The sequence below is a fragment of the Vanessa tameamea genome, chromosome 19 (assembly GCF_037043105.1).
Source record: "Vanessa tameamea isolate UH-Manoa-2023 chromosome 19, ilVanTame1 primary haplotype, whole genome shotgun sequence".
Lineage (NCBI taxonomy): Eukaryota > Metazoa > Arthropoda > Insecta > Lepidoptera > Nymphalidae > Vanessa > Vanessa tameamea.
In genome coordinates this window covers 2,975,777-2,994,215 of record NC_087327.1, presented here as the reverse complement: position 1 = coordinate 2,994,215, position 18,439 = coordinate 2,975,777, and the positions used below count along the sequence as shown (strand labels likewise).

Sequence of the window (18,439 nt, the reverse complement as noted above, 5' to 3'; positions counted from 1 at the left end):
TCCTTACTACTTATATTACTCTAATGTTTATTTTATTCATTTGCCAGTTAAAAATTTATAATAATAAGATATGTTCGATATCATATTTCAAGGTTAAGAAATAGTTTCAACGCCGTGACAAAACAGTGATCTGCATAAAACGAAGACGGTTACATGACAGACATTGTTTCCGTTACACCAATTCAGGAGTTAAATTACATCAGACAAAGCTCAGTTGATGGTTCAGTCCACGGTGCTCACATTAATGGGAAACTATTGAAACACTTAAGCCGGACACGATAGTATCGTAGGAATTATCCCATTACGTTCCTACTTCACTATCTGGTGGCACTTATTTACATCTAAAATTGATCTTAAATTTATTAATAATGTTTTATTCTTAACAAAAAGAACAATTGCGTAGGTATAAATTTATATTGTTATTTATATTGAAACACTGGAGCAAAAAGTTTTTAAATTAAAAAACTTAGGCTTGGCCAAGTTTGAAGTTATAATTTACCAACAAGACTTGTATAACTTATTAATATTATTTTGATAATAGTCTCATTTACGCCAGAAAATTTACACAATGGTATATTTTTTGTCGACAAATCACAATTAAAAATGATATGGCTTTTAACAGATACACCGGCAGCTGAACAGGAGCAGCTATTCGTGCAGAAACTGCGACAGTGTTGTCTACTATTCGACTTTGCGGATGAACCGCTGTCGGACTTAAAATGGAAGGAAGTGAAACGAGCCGCCCTGCTCGAGATGGTCGAGTACGTCACCTCGCAGCAGGGCGTCATCACAGAAGCTATTTACCCAGAGGCAGTTAACATGGTAAGGGTTGTTTAATTAAGAAACTACACGTGACATGTTAAAAAGGAAACATCGAAACAAAATTATGAAATCAAAGTATTATCGTCGTATTTTCATTATAAAATAACTACTCCTCATAAAGCTTAGTTTTTAGCTCACGATATATACGTTTTTATGAAAACATGTTCACAAAATAGGTTAATTGTATCTTATTACTCGATAAAATCCCAGGTGCTATCTGTTGATATAAATGTGCTTCTGCTTTTAATGTAACTTTAATGATTGTCCTCCTCAGCAGCTGCATGCTGACCTAATTTATAAAGCGCATTAAAAAAGAGATTATTGGAACATCACTTTGACGGTTTGCACTGTGAAACGACATTGACTGTGACCCAAATCTCCAAAACTGCTAAAGCAAAGCGTTTGCCTAACATTGAGACTAAAAATAAAAGGTCGACTCATTCAACCTGCTTAACTTTTGAATCTGAATGAAATTCTTTGTGTTCATTGCTGTCTAGGATGTCCTTTCCTTTGCAATCTTGTTTAGGAAATGATAGTGTGCTCTGTATAGTGAAATGTCTTAAAAATATTTGAATTTACATATTTTCTAGCACTTTTACTTGTGATGCTACGACTTAGTACACTGCAACACTATAGGGTTTCGTTCTTTTTAACTAAAAGATTGTCTTTGATAATTTTATACGCCAAAGAAGTACTGGAATTTCCGTATTATTTATTTGATCATGATTATTAATGTAATCATTTTCATAATAATTTTTTTATAGTAATATTTTCTTATAGATAACCAACAAACAGAATATTCGACTCGTGTCTAGAAAAATCAAAAAGTGCAAATGATTTATATTATTATGTATACGAACCATTACGGTTTACCTATTTCCATTTCAATATTTTTCTTGGTCGCCGTTGCAACGTATTTAGTTCAAGGGTTATTAGTTGTACATTGCATTTACATTATTTTAAACATTTCCATTTATTTAACGCTAAAGTGCGATTATGAAACGACCTTGTATTCCATTACGAATAACGTAGTCGTAGATCGTTGTGGAATTACCATAACAAGTTTTTGCGTATTTACCGATAATTTCTCGTCTTTCACAGTTCGCAACAAATTTATTCCGAACATTGCCACCGTCGTCAAATCCGAATGGTGCGGAATTTGACCCAGAAGAGGACGAACCAACGCTGGAAGCAGCATGGCCCCACCTTCAGCTCGTCTACGAATTGTTCCTTCGACTTCTAGAATCGCCTGACTTTCAGCCCAACATTGCCAAAAAGTACATCGACCAGAAATTTGTTTTGCAGGTAATATTATAAATAACATATAAAAGTATCCCGTGACAATTGTTTTTGTAAACATTTCCATAAAACCTGCTAATGGCTTATATGTTGACAAAACAATTTAGTTAACATTAAATACGAAAAACGCTAAAAAAATTTAAACATTTTTTGAGGAACCGACTATTTATGACCATTACGACCTATGCGTACTATTTGTACACACATAAAATTGTGTAAATCTAGCGATAATACAGATTACAGAATAAAATAATTAACTTTGGAAATAGCTTCATAAATATTTTCTACGCATTTCTTACTTGAAATCGAAAATTCCATTCCACGTGAATCTCTCTTGCATTACAGCTGCCGGAAAAGTAGTAAGTACGTATTTACATAAATATTTCGACGCTAACTTTTGCCGCACGTACGGTCAATAAAATCGATATCTGTATAGTCGTAAGTACTTTAACGAGCTAGGATGTGTTGTTCATGTGTTAGCACGTCGGACCGCCCTTGACCGCGGAGTGAATGATTGAAGGCAAACTCGCCTCTTTATGTCTTTTTCATTTGTATGCCTCCGCCTCAACGGTGTTCATTATGGCCGTAATAAAATATGTATATTTATTTGAGAACATGACTACCGTTTTTCGCGTTAGTATCATCTCCGTTTTAGTTACTAGTTTATTTTTTTATAATGTAAATATTTTTGATTGGGTTATTACAAGGTTATTGGCGTAATTTTTTACAGATGTTCAAATCTTCTCCTGATCCGTATAAATAATATGACGCTCAGAGTTCACTTCGTCTTCGTCTTTGAAACAGATCTTTCTTCTCTAATAGTGTTAATAGTGTTCATAATCATTGTAAGCTTAGTATTATAACTTTAAGTACATGAGTATTTGAATATTTGTTTTTAAATCACGTCCGAAAGACTGGAAATATTCTAATACTTGACATGATAAGATATATTACTATATTTTTTTCCATTAAATAAAATGAATTGGTTTATTTACGTCTCGTAAAATGAGCAGGCCGGTAAAAGCGGTTCTAAAATATTTTGCAATACTTCAATTTGATAATTGGACATTTCGTAATGTTTCTAAGTGAAATAGCCGAATAGTAATAGATTAAAATCTTGCCTACCCTTATCTAGTTACAAGTACCGACAAACAGACGGTCCCTAATAAGCTAATGGAAAATCGTGTGACACGCCTGCCGTGCGTCATTCATAAATGAAGGAACGTCTTTCGTCCTTGTCACCGGTTCATATCAGAATCGTTGCTATATATATTATAACCTGTTAAAATTATAACAAAGTCTTATATATATAAAAATTAATGGTTGTTACTGTTGTATCGTATTATGGCGTTCACGCTTCGTTCTTCCGATTGACTTGAAACTTTGTCGAATTGATTTTGCATTACATGCGTGAAGGTTTAAAGTCGTATCATTGTTAATAAAGTACATACATTGGACAATCGCTGGTGTCGTATAGTATTGACAGTTTTTCGTCTTTACTTGGTTCTGTTTTCATCGAAATAAATTACTAGAAGTTACCGACGAAACTAAATTCTGATTTTAAATCTTATATATTATAATTATAGCTTTGATATGTATTATGATCTAACTTGTTATAAGTTTGGTGGTTCATTGGTGCGTGTATGGGATGGTTAATATGCCACACGTCTGTGGCCGACATGGGCACTTATTTGCCTTACTAATTTTAGTTATAAAAAAATGACATAATATTTATGTATCTCTAACAGTTACCCGACATGCAAGTCACAATTACATTTTTTTTTCTAATTCTCCGACACTCGTCACCTATTGTACATTGATGATACTATATCAGACTCTACGTGGGGCTCCCAATGGCAACTACACAAAGTTTCAACTGAACCGGATGAATGGTTTACGAACGCATACGGGTCAAAGAAAGAAACATTAATTTAAAAATAAATAGGGAATTATTACTTGCGTTACATTGCTTAAAGAAGGGTTTTGTCGTCACTTTTTATAACGCAATTGTGTGCTTCAAAATGTTTATACAAATCCAATATTAATCCTCTTGTCTCTTAAAGCAGTATTTATGCTCGTTTTTAAATCCTTAAATAATTTTGTTTTTCTTTACATTAACCTACAAGTCAATGAACTGTTGGAACGCGTGCGTCATTAATTAGAAAACAGCTACGATTGTAAAGTAATGTTGTAATTGATTTGTTTGTTGGCAACCCTTATATTACGTCGGATAATACGACGAAAGAGTAATGAAATTAACGTATGTAATAGGATGTATAATTGGTACAATTTATAAGGGCAATTCCATTTTATATACATAAATAGTGAAAATTTTCTACTGTGAAAACTATTTACTTAATATGAGTGCGTTCTTTTTGCACATATTTTGTTTTAATCATTTGATGCAAGCTTTTTCACATGCGACTGTTGCGTTTTATATGATTGAGCATTTTCATACTTAGGTAGCAATGTCTTTAATGTCAATTAAAGTTTTTGGCGTTAAAATTTTCAATGACGGTTTTAAAACACTCATACACACATCGTTTTTTGCTATTGTGAGTGATATCGTACTTAATTATTTCTTGAAATGCCAACTAGCATTGATATTATATACAATATTGTTTTGCTTCTGAAGTATAAATTATAAAAGATATACTCAAATTAATAAAAAAATCACAAATCAATAACTCACGGTACAGAATGAACAGCTAATCAATAATAACAATTATGCTAACTTATGTGCTATGTGCTTTCGATAAAATCAATAGTTCATTTTTATTGGATGCTGACGATTTAAATATGTCTAGACGAATATTTCAATGCAGATATTAAAATTACTTCTGTATTATTTTACATATAAATTGTGTTAGTTTATAATAATACTAGCTGGTACCCGCGGCTTTGCCCGCGTAGAATATGAATATATTTACAAATTAACTTAAAATGTTACGTTAATGTAATACCTCTTTATATACCACATTGGTGTGTATTTCAGCCCTTAGGGTAGAATATCCAGAAACGCTTAAATGCGAATCAACTCATTTTTAATCGGTAGCCCAAAAATAAAATTTCGAGCTTCTAACTTCAAAATTACAGACTTCCAGACTAACCTGAATACGAAATGTTAACACCTATTTTTCCTTTTAGGCGTAAAATATCAAGACACGATTAAATACGTATCTACTCATTTTTAATCAGTGGCACAAAAATAAAGTTTCAAGCTTCTAACTTCAAAAATGACGGATTTCCAGACTAATCTATATAAAAAATGTCCTACCCCTATTAAACCCCTTGAGGTAGAATATCTAGAAACACTTAAATACGTATATAATCATTTTTAAACAATATCCCAAAAATTAAGTTTCATGTTTCTATCTTAAAAATGACGGACTTCTATACAAATTTTCAACCCTTATATCACCCCAGTAGGGATAGAATATGCAGAAACACTTAAATAAGTATCTACTCCTTTTTAATCAGTATCCCAAAAATAAAGTTTCATGTTTCTAACTTAAAAAATTCCATACGAACGTTCAACTCCTATTCCACCCATTTAGGGGTAGAATATTCAAAATTCCCTCCCGAGTGGGTGACATGATATGTTAGTTTATAAGTGTACAGCCTTAAATATAAGTTTTATGCTTCTAGTTCTAAAAATTCTAAACATGACAATACTTTCAACAACTTACAACTTTTCATCCCCCTTTTCAACCGTTTACAGCACTTTTTCCAAATAAAAAGTCTAGCCTATGTCCTTTCTCAGGCTCTAGACTATTTGTGTACCAAATTTCATTTAAATCGGTCCAGTAGTTTTGGCGTGAAAGCGAGACAGACAGTCAGACAGACAAAGTTACTTTCGCATTTATAATATTAGTATGGAAGTATGGATTGTTATTTCAATCGCTAGAGAGCTCCGATAATAACCGCGTCCGATCGCTGCTAAATTCAAAGTGCTACAGGGAGAACCGCGGCCTCCGACGCGCCTATAGCACGCTCCGGCCGCCCCGGTCGGCCGATACCACCGCAAACGCTACGTTCCGCAATTTTTAAATCTGTAATATCTTCGAAAATATTTATTTAAATCATAAGCTGTAAAGATGAATATTAAATCAACAAAATATTTAAGGTATTTCATTGGATAAGGATTAATGCTGTATAGGTTAAAATCGCTTCGAAAATTAACCAATATTTGTGGTAAAAAGTAAATGACAAAAAAACTGTATTGTGGGTTATCTTTAAGTGATAGACATATACCATCGCGGACTTTTTTGTAGACATTTTTGAGGTGTACAATTCTGTAGTACATTATTTTGATCTATCTAGTAGGGTTCAGCCAGCGTTTACAATGTAAGCGCAAAAAATGTATAAATTTACGACATCACATTAGTAACTTATAAAATTATCAGTGTTACTTAATTATATTGTCTATGTATTATATAGAAAAACCTTCCTCTCGAATCACTCTATCTATTAAAAAAATCGCATCAAAATCCGTTACGTAGTTTTAAAGATTTAAGCATACAATGGGACATGGGACAGAAAAGCGACTTTGTTTTATATTATATAAATATATACCTATACCTTTGGTGTAATAAGTACCACCGCCCGCCGTAAGAAATATTATCTATTCCTTAAATAGCTAATACACGACTAAACTTGTGAAAAAATTGTTATGTCCCTTGTGCCTGTAATTACTCTTCAAACCGGAACACAACAATATTAACTGTTGCTGTTTCGCGGTAGAATTATCTAAATATTATAAGATTCATACTCATATTAGCAATTCTTAATATCATTGTGACATGTTAACGAGCTAGAACCTGAGTAAAAGACAAAAAAATACTTCCCAAAACTTTGACCTTGACCTTTTAAAAGAGTTGCTTCATCCATCTACTTCACCAGCACCAATGGCGTAAACGAAATTTCAGCTCAATGGGTTATGTGTCACTCGTTATAAATTTAGTTGCATATGTCCAAAACTGACGAGCAAAGTTAAAAAAAACTTGTAAAATCGTACATCTAACTGAAGATAAGTTTTTATTTAATAATTATAAATAAATATCAGTGTGAATAGTGTTCACTTTGCTCTCGGCTTGCCTTGGCTCAAATGCGCGATATCACACGCCTCACTCGGACCATCGCCTGGGACTGATCACTATCCAATTACCTGTTATCAAGACCCCACGTGACATGCGGCCGAGATCAATATCACAGACCTCAATCAGCAACACAGATATCCAGGCTTTATGCGAATCGATTTGTATACGTATTGCACATATCATTTTGTATACCCCCAAATTAATGGTTATAAGAAAGTTCTTACCAAACCAACCCTTAGATTTAATAGCTCAGCTATATTAGGCACAAACAGCTCTTGATTGATATATTTTGATATATAGTACGACACTATTCAACTTCTACTTATATCCACTTTAATTTTACTTATTATTTCGATAACAACTTCGGTTATGTTAAAAACGCCATTTTTTCGCTTCACAGCCATCGCATTTATTCAAAATTTCGACCAATGATATCGCGACAATTAAATGTCAAAATTGTTAATTTGTCTTGACTCCTTCTTTGGAATAATTTATACTTATATGAATACTAATAAAATTCGAGACGTTTTTTTATATTGGTTAACTGAAAAGAAGTACTAAATCATGCTGCAATGCGATTAATGTCATCCTCCTTAAATTTAGACTATTTACATGACAACCGTGAATTTCATGTTCTTTCAAATGTTAAATCATTGTATACGTTGTTTTTTTTTTTATTTACAGCATAAAATAAAGTTTTTTTTTATTTCAGTTACTAGAACTATTCGACACAGAGGACCCGCGAGAGCGTGACTTCCTCAAGACAACTCTTCACAGGATATACGGAAAGTTCTTAGTTCTACGCGCTTACATACGGAAACAAATCAATAATGTATTCTATAGGTAAGTAAAATACAGATGAACTCAACTTCTCAACGTCCTGGTTCAGGAAATACATGGAATATTTTCCTTAGCAAAATGCAACGTAGTCGCACTAGTTACTTATTTTAGAGTTCGCACCTCGAGCTGTGTTAATCAGTTCAAAATATTTGTTATAATTTAATATTTATAACATATATAAATAGGTGTAAGTAAAGATTCGTTCGATCGACTCTATACTACCGATGTGCATGAACAAATTGAAAATCATCAATCAAAGAATGGCAAATATCTTTAAATAATAATGACATTAGAACAAATAATACTAATAGTTAAAAATTTAAATCAGGACACAGATTTCTGTCCGTAATCATTACTCACCGGTGTTCATCGAGATTTGCATAATTTAAACAATATACTCCACGTGCTTCAGAAAGAGATAATTGGTAATAATTGCCGTTTCACCCGAAAGCTTACATCATATTCAACTTCATCGTCCACGTTCTGAATGTTCAATCACACCTTAGCGCTTGGCTTTGGCCCGCGTTTTAAGTGTTATCTCCATCGAATGAGGAGAAACATTAAATATTAAAGATAATAATAATAATGATACGAGTACATAATTATGTCATATCTCTGTATTTTTTTTTTTGTTTTGTTAATCATATTCAACTTCTTATATTTCAATAATATGTATTATTTAATTTATCATTCAAATGTTACGTGGGATGATATCGTTTAGATCTTTTGAATTCGAATTAAGTCTTATTTTATGATTTTGGCGTGTTCTACATAATGTTTGGCACTCCTTAAATCTTTAGTTCAGTGTTATTCTTATAATACAAAAATAGTATGTATTATATTATTTAAAAGTAAGTACTGTTTTAGTATTTTATGATGTTTTTATTATCAATAGTGAAAATAATAATAAAATAAGGCTAAAATGTATATTTAAATGGGATAACGGATAAGGCGTGTCTGACACAATGCGCCATTTCACTCGGCGCACTCGACAAATATACATACAATTGGCTCACATCTCGTTTAAGGTTGCATAACACCATACAGGTTATATTGCCTTTAACCTTTAAGGATTGCTTTTCTTATAGGATAACGAAGATATATTATAATTAAACAGTGTATGCACTATACATATACGCCTTTGCCTTCTTTTACGAAGGTGTATCTACATACATGTATGTGTATAATTATATCTTAAACGAGATGACAGTCTGCAATGATAGAGTTAGATTAACTCAAGTTTTTTTTTTTTTCGTTGTAAATTAATTAATTTACGCATAACCCCAAATTAAGTGGTTGGGTATGTAGGACTCACCGGCGCCTCCTGCACCGGAATACCTACTATAAACCAGCAGTATCCACGCATCTTTTAGGGGATGGCACGGGATCGCTTTAGCATACTACCAAGCTGCCCCGACATAGTCCCAGATATCACTGCTGTACGTACGAGATTTTAGCAAGAGAGTGGTATACCCTAGCATATTCTAGGATTAAAAACATTTACATAATACCTTTAATAGGGACTATAACTTTTTCCGAAATTGGAAACTATGGCTTTTGAGATGTTGGAGCTAAAATAACCGATGATATAATATACCATATGTACAGCAAACGATCGGAAAAACCTTGAATTTTCCAAACGTATAATGTCATATAATTTATAAAATGACACACATCGTTAACTGCTATTTACCAATCGCCGCAATTATAATTGTAATGGCGGTATATCGTGACCACCGCCACTTTAAAATATGCAAACGAATTTCGTAGTGTATTTTCAAAGCTAAGCTAAAAACACTCGGAATTATATTTGCTTTATTATTCAGATGAGATTATTAATTTTCTAATGTCTATCCAATGACAATATATAAAAAGTAAAAAAAAAAACTAGCTATAAATATATTATAATATTAGAGGGGTAACATTTGTTTGTTTGTTTGTATGTATGTAGGACATATTAATAAACTAATTCTAAAAATGTTTTCACTGGCATAAATATTCCAGAGGCTATATAGAGTATATTATCATATATATTTTTATATATGAATCGCATCCGTGCGAAGCCGGTGCTGTGTAAGAAATAACTTCGTATCTCACTCGTGAAATGTTGACAACCGACTTACGACTTACTTACTAGTGATACGACATTTAATTAAATTTTATGACATTTCACGCTCATTTCATTCTACAGAATACTTCTTTTACAGGTGTCATTGGCACGTATTTGCAGATATTTGACATACCAAAAACATCAACCAGCGTTATATGTATTCTATAAAATATATAATATTATAAGAGTTATTTGTGATCGATAAACTCAAAAACTACAAAAACGATTTTAATAAATCCTTCATCATCTGAAAGCGACTTTATCCAGAACTTCCAGAAGTACCATAGGCTATATTTTGTTTCAGTAATAATAACAGCTTAGCCTGAAATAATGGTACCTTATTAACCAAGCTAGGAGAAGAAGAGGTGCTAAGCTTTGCCTGCTTGTGTATGTACACTAATAACTGGAATCAATGCGAACAGAGCCGCGGGCACAACTAGTCACTTATATTCTAAAATTACGATTTGTTAATCCGCAATTGATTCGCGGAACAATGACTGGCATTATTTCTCCGTCTGTCAGTCGTGTATTTGACTTGTTTTTGTTGATCCTTTGTCTTTTCCTAGGTTTATATACGAAACTGAACACCATAACGGCATCGCAGAATTACTAGAAATCCTCGGGTCCATCATCAACGGTTTCGCGTTGCCGCTTAAGGAAGAACACAAACTTTTCCTACTAAGGGTAACTATTTTATCGAACATAAAAGTATTCGTCTGATGAATCAATCAACATTTTGACAATTATTTATTTTAAATAAATATGAATTAGCGTATATGTAATCCAAATTTGTTACTGTGTTTTAAAACATAATTTAAATTTTCTTTGGTAATTGAGCATATAGAGTAGGTATATAAGTTGGATTTATGGTCTTTTTTTATAGACCGGAACCTTTTAACGATACTTATGGCGGTTTTATATATATTATTATGGTTGTCTGACTCTTTTTTATATTAATTACTGTTTTTGTACTTTTTAAATAAACATAATAATAAGCGATAAAAAACTGACCAGAAAAATCTATTTATCATGTAACAATCTCATTGTTACTAATGTTATATATTTAATGTATCTTAATTGTATATAATATCATTTTAATAATAATATTGTATCAACTTTGCGTAATCAACCCTAGAGTGGAGGCGCACTAACATTATATTTAAAAACGAAATATAGACAATACTTACCTTATAAAAATCCCGTTCTATACAATACAATTTAGAATATTAAAATGAATGATAATATATTTTAAACTGTATCTGCTTAAACATTATCGTAATGTATCACCAGGTGCTGCTGCCTTTGCACAAGGTGAAGTCACTATCGGTATACCATCCGCAGCTGGCCTACTGCGTCGTACAGTTCCTGGAGAAGGACCCGTCTTTAACGCAACCTGTCGTTAGGTAGGACAAATCCTTATATTCCTCATTTTGTGTACGTATTCATTTATAAACTTAAAAATCTTATGACAAAATAATAAAATGCATAATTATATTATTGTATTGCAACCATTTCATCTGAGCATGGCTAATAGATAATTATGGATTTATTTTAACTTTACCATAAAATGATGGAAAACATCATATTTCCCGTAACACAAAACCTTATCGTGAAAAGAGACATTTCCCCAGTGATTTTTGTATAAATTGTTTAATAATTTCGAAGTAAAAATCACTTAACATAAATGTAATCCTGAACAGCAATGCACAAGCCTATCAGAGACTATGGTTATAGATTATGCAACCTTCAAAATGTAGGTACTAAAATAATAGTTTTATATTAAATTTTCAGAGCGTTATTAAAATACTGGCCGAAGACACACTCACCCAAGGAGGTGATGTTTCTCAACGAAATGGAAGAGATACTGGACGTGATCGAGCCGGCGGAGTTTCAGAAGATAATGGACCCGCTGTTCAGGCAGCTCGCCAAGTGTGTTTCCAGTCCACACTTTCAGGTATTTATTTGACTTATCTGTAACTGCCCTCATTATTTGAAATATACGTTGCTATTCTGCGGTTGCGCCTCCGGCCGTGTTGGGCGAGGGTTTATTGTTTAAGACTATTAAGCTTAGCAAACAAACAATAATATGCCTAATATGAGTAAGATTGAAATTTATTATGGAAAAACCGAATGCAATGACTAAATAATTCAAAGTAAAATATTCAATTTGACTCAAAACAGGCAGGAACTTGTCATTTCATAAGATTTATTAAACGTAATTTATCCGAAAAGACTAAGATCCTCAAAATCATGTCAATAACAGAAAACACGCTTACAAACGTTCACAACTACACACACAATTACGAACACACACATACGAATATAATTTACACTTGTGAATATTTTTGAGATAAAATGATTTTACTCGTCCTGTGTTAAAGTTAACTTATAGTTTTCATCGTGACATGATAACAATATATGAAAACGATTTTGATTACAAAAAAGTATATTATGAATACCAATGGTTCAGTAGTGGTAAAAATATTCTACGTATTTGTTTAAACATAACGAATGTTATGATCCTCTGCCCAAAGGTTGCCTGGAAGAGATCGCTGCTGAGCGATAAGGCCGCCTGTTGCACTTCATGCAACTTTTTGTTTCAATATTGTAATTTTTAGTTTTAAGTTTGGGTGCAATAAAGTATAAATAAATAAATAAATGTTTCACAGGTGGCGGAACGAGCTCTGTACTATTGGAACAACGAGTATATAATGTCGCTGATATCAGACAACGCCACGCACATCCTGCCGATCATGTTCCCGTCCCTCTACCGGAACACGAAGAGCCATTGGAACAAGACCATACACGGCCTGGTTTACAACGCTCTGAAACTGTTCATGGAGATGAACCAGAAACTGTTCGATGAATGCACTCAACAGTACAAGCAGGAGAAACAAAAGTGAGTCCAGTCGTTTCTTCTCTGCCTGTGGATATACTCGTACAACACTAGAAAAAATATATAAAAGTTAATAATAATAATTAATATAGAACTAAAGAATTAAAATTGAAAGTGTTTTAAAATGAATTGAGTTTCAACCGTAAAATCTTTATAGGTGCGGTTGTGGTTTACTACACATTAAAATGTGTGACCTTAAACTGTTTCTCAAATTGTTATACTTTAAAAAAATATGTTTTCAATGAGAGGAAATAATACATTAACGAAATGGAACGTCCCCAGGGAGCGCGAGCGACTGCTGCAGCGCGAGGAGCTGTGGCACAAGCTGGAGGCGCGCGCCGCCGCCAACCCCGCCGCGCGCGCGCCGCCCCGCGCGCCGCCCGCGCACGCGCCGCCGCCGCCCGCGCACGCCGCGCCCGCGCTCGGCCCCGCGCCCGCGCTCGAGCCCGACGCGCTCGACGTACTTACTTCTTATTATAAATAGCTTAAAATTAAAAGTCCGCATAAAATAACTTCCTGGTTTGATCGTCAAACCCTAAGACATCATTTTTTTTTTATATAAGCTGATACATAATTTAAATGACAGTTAATTTCTATTGAGTGAAGTTCACTGTAGATGTCCAAAAATGGACGCAACATTTCTCTATTCCACTTACTTGTACTCGGACAAAATATATTTATTTACCGCTCCTGTAAAATTTACATCAAAAAATTTAATAATATAGATGTTTTTTTCTTTATGATATAGGTAGGCGGACGAGGATATGGGCCATTTGATGGTATGCGATCACCACCACCCATAGACATTAGCGCTGTAAGAAATATTAACCATTCATTACCATTACATCGCCAATCCGCCATCAACCTTGGGAGCTAAGATGTTTTTGTCCCTTGTGCCTTTGTGCCTGTAGTTACACTGGCTCACTCACTATTCGAACACATCCATACTTATAATTACTGCTTGGTGGTAAAATATAGGCGACTTGCACAAAAACCCTGCTACCAAATAAAGTATGTGTTTTCTTGTTCCCTCAAAACATTTAAAAACGATATCATTGAATGTTTGTTAATTTAAATTCATTGTTTAAGGTTCTGAATCTTTGACCTAGTTTGTAAATATTAATTATTTTATTGCTAGGTATGAATTAGATTTAAGTGGAAACTTGATTGGATTGAGTTATTTATTGATTATTTATTATTAATTATTGATTGATTTGAAAATTAATGAATATTCGAATATGCATGTAACATTTACTCTTTGTAACTAACAATAATAAAATTATAATAAAATTCATGTTACATTTTTTGCGCGTGATTGTTAATTGGTGGTCGACATTTGGGGGTTTTTTTATTAATAACGAACATGTTTTTTCGTTTCGTTCCAGGCGCGAAAACAGAACTACAACGCCAGTAAGCCTCTCCTCAGGAAGAAGTCCGAGCTGCCCGCGGACACGTCGACGGTGAAGGCGCTGATCGAGCACAAGCGCGCCGACGCCTACCTCGCCACGCCGCCGGACGCCGACCAGTGCTAGCGATATCCACCCTTGTTGCGTCTCTATAAGAGCTAATTTCGCCTGGCGACTTTGACGTCGCCGTTCATTGTCGACTGTGTCGAAAGGTAATCTAGTTCAAATGTGTGAAAACCGCCCAGAGCCGATTAGTGCTAATGATTTCCAAACTGAACATGTACACGTATGAACTTCGTGGCGTCATCTACCCGCGTCGCTAGGAGTTTAGAGTTAGAGATGACGTGAATACGTGACTTATTTTTCATGGAAATAGTTGCCAAATTGTGATACTTTACCCGGAGTTGACTGTTGACAATGTCGCTCATCATTTACAAGAGCGATGACTTATATATTGTTGGAAAACTAAAGTGCTATTAGATTTTGATACGATTGTTAAATATACCCAAAATTCTTCCTTGTACATCCTAAATCCTTTCGGTGGCTGGTTCATGTTTACAGATAGTAAGGTGTTGAGACAGTTAGGTGCTACACTAAGTTTGAATTTCCAACAATAAATGAGTATAGGCAAACAAATATTAATAACAGAATTGTATTAAGTTGTATACATAACATTTAAATTGTATATCTTATTAGATTGCATTCAGAAGAAACTCCTAAAAAGTTATACATTTAAAAAAAAAACTCTTACTAGCAAAATAGAATTGTCTAGAAATTGGCATCAATTAACAGTCTTAAACTAAATCGATAAACTTTGTTTTTAATGTATGCGTTAATTGTCGCAAAATAATATTTTATTAATTTAGATCATTCTGAACAGAAAGCTGTCATGTACTACTTAGTCAGTTCCATGAATGCAATCTAATGAGAATTCCATTTAATATGGAATCCATTTAATGTATCTTAACATAGTAGTCATCGCACCGCTTTAGACTTAACATAAATTACACAACAAAAGGTATTTACTAAAATTTTGAACAATAGTCATACGTTAGAACAAACACAGATAATATATATTAGTTATTCTTAAGCCTATCAGCCAATCAGCAATATCCACGAACATTTTTAACATAATGAAGTAAAATATAATGTTTATATTAAATTTTCGGTGTTTTATGTGTCTAGTAATTGTTGATACGATAGCCATCACAAGTGTCAAAGTGACAGTTGCACCCGCCAATTTCGATAGAGTTCTTTGTTATAAGAAAGTCAATAGCGATGACAAAAGGACGCTACAGTGAAGTGATGTGATGCATTGTTTATATATTATAGTTAGTGTTAAAAATGACTTAACCGCCACACGGGAAGCGTCTTAATATGAGTATAAAATATAAGTTAAAACTTTTTTTTTGTTGATAATTTATTTGATTCGAAGCGTTTAACGACACTTTCCATGTGGCGGTATTCACTATTATATTGTTCATTGTCTGTCCCTCTTCTCCTTAACATAGATAGATTGTTAAATTTATTACAAGTCTTCTAAAGGAGTCGTTTTAATCTACAAAAGGAAATTAGGAACCCCGTTAAACAGACTCGGCTTCCATCTTCAAATAAATGCTTTCTAAATATTAAAAACATTTATCGGTTGAGAGTTAGTACCTACATAGCACGTTAAATGTTTACAATCAATACAATATCCTTAAAAATAATTGTACTGCGAAAATCATTCCAGGGTATAATTGTATCTTTCTTCAATTGCTGTTTTTTCTTTCGTATAGATGCCAGACAAATGCCTTCATCTGTCTGGACCCTTAAGTTTCTTATATTAGCTTTTTTTTAACATTTCTTATACTTTCATAAATAACTCTGATACGCCTTTATATTTTTTTCTATTTAATAATTCTAAATTATATACAGAGCGCATTAAAATTATTTTTAATTATATAAAAAAAAACTTGATCGATAAATTAAAGTTGAAAATTGTTGTCTTAACTAAATGAAATATATAATATCGTTTAATTATTTAAACGTTACTATAAAAGATCATAAACATTCTAAATTTAAAAATAAATTTACTAGTCACGGATATCATTACTATTATTAATGAAATGTTATTGTGAAGGTCCTCGTAACAGATTATAAATTAATGCCTTAATATCGGTGTATGGAAAAACAACACATTGAATAACAGTGGCATTAATATACTGATGATGCCTTTCAATGAAGCTATTATTTTCAATGCAGAAAATAATTTACAAACTAATATAATATTTCGGTTTCTATCACGTAACTATGTCAGGGACAGACTAAATAGATTACACTAGATAAAAAAGTTATAGGCGCTTAGTTAGCCATAGTTAATTTATAAATATCCACACATAGCCTATTAAAAATATGAATTGGTAGGGCACGACTTGCATTTTCGTTATATTTTTAATTGTTTTTTTTCGTTAAGTGCAGTGTGCCAAAGTGATTATGTTGAAGCCATTTTTTATCAGATAAAATTCTTTAAGAGCACTGTCAAAACTTAAATATTTTATGTGAAAAAATTGTAATTGTATGAATGCGTTATAGTAAGAATGTGTGTGTGTTTGGAAACACTATATTCTGTATTTATTAGAAATCAAATTTATTTTTATTATTTTTTTTTTTGTATCGCATCAGGCGTTTTGTACGGTGTCAGGTCTTTTTTTAATGTTAAATGAATAAATTGACTGAATTTTGAAGAATACAGTTATAACTAACTTACACCTTAATGGTAAAGAAGAATTTTATAAATGCAATAACTATGATAGTCACCTCAGCAAGCTCTTGCGAACATCTTCGTCGACGTCGGCGCAACCAGCTTACAGCCCAGGGATCCACCGGGAAAGATCAGACCTCGTTTACATCCATTTTTAATGCGATACTTAGTTATTAAAAACTATTAATAACTGTTAACAATATTTACTATGAAAGTTACATGAAAGATAGATAGATAGATACTTCGATTCATCATGTTTCTGGTGTCTGCCTGGGCAGTCGGCCCATGTATGGCTGGCTACGCCGACGTTTGTCTATTGTTACGGTATTATTAATGAACATCGAGTGACTGGAGCCATCGAGTAGCGTCTATATAAAATTTATATGTAAGTTATGACTAAGCCAGTGTATATGAAACGGTATATTTTGCTTCCGGTAAGCGAATGTGTGCAATTTTATAAGAAATTATTCGTCTTAAGCGATTGACACGGTCACTCGGTGTGTAGCGAGTAGGTGTAGATCTCTGCGTGTGGCGAGTGACTGGACTGACCACTTTAGCGATAATTTGCAAAGCTGTTCAAATAAAATGATAAATTTTGTATAAATATTTATAACGATAATGTAACTGTTGAAATAAAATATTGTAACAGATGACATATTGTAAGGTGCTTATGATTATCGTTATAATACAAAGTTGTGCATATACTTCGATGTTTTATTTGCCTTCTCTATATCTTTGTTCGTATTCAAATAATTTAAAGCAATCCTTAGAATCATGTTCAGCTTTAAACATTCTCAAGATTAAACGGTCTCACTACAGACTACACCCACCTGAAAGTGAGGCTAACACTATATAAAATTATTGATAGTATGTAATAAAATAATATTATTTTATTATTGTTAGAAATTGCTCACGAATTTTCTTAGGAATCTATTGATTTATTTTCAGGGCATATATTTATTTCACAATTAAAACATTGAGAATCTGGAATTTAACTCAATAAACATATATAAATACTTTATTTGAGTTAATATAAGAGTAAAAGACTCAGAGCGACACTGACTACGGAGAACGCAGCGTTTCAAATAGTAGCTTATATTATAGGCTTTGATTATCTATATATCTAGATAGAATGCCGCACTAAAAAAGAATTAAAACAAACGAGGCAACGTTATTTATCTTGGTGTGCGTGACAGCCTCACCTGACACTCGCTAAACGTCATA

General features: G+C 33.0%; 1 protein-coding gene across 4 annotated transcripts in view; it reads left to right on the top strand.

Moving 5' to 3' along the window:
* The window catches only part of LOC113401204 (serine/threonine-protein phosphatase 2A 56 kDa regulatory subunit gamma isoform-like), a 54,996-nt gene extending 37,077 nt beyond the window's left edge, over positions 1-17,919 (top strand). For 3 of the 4 annotated variants that reach the window (XM_064217812.1, XM_064217810.1, XM_064217809.1), the window contains 9 exons: positions 623-822; positions 1,924-2,127; positions 7,933-8,063; positions 10,737-10,854; positions 11,461-11,573; positions 11,962-12,124; positions 12,840-13,069; positions 13,349-13,526; positions 14,452-17,919. In XM_064217812.1, coding sequence (XP_064073882.1) covers positions 623-822; positions 1,924-2,127; positions 7,933-8,063; positions 10,737-10,854; positions 11,461-11,573; positions 11,962-12,124; positions 12,840-13,069; positions 13,349-13,526; positions 14,452-14,598 — 1,484 coding nt within the window. In that variant the 3' untranslated portion in view covers positions 14,599-17,919. Of the gene's footprint in view, positions 1-622; positions 823-1,923; positions 2,128-7,932; positions 8,064-10,736; positions 10,855-11,460; positions 11,574-11,961; positions 12,125-12,839; positions 13,070-13,348; positions 13,527-13,814; positions 13,846-14,451 lie in introns of all 4 variants that reach the window. The other variant, XM_064217811.1, reaches the window with a different exon arrangement.
* The last annotated feature ends 520 nt before the right edge of the window (positions 17,920-18,439 follow it).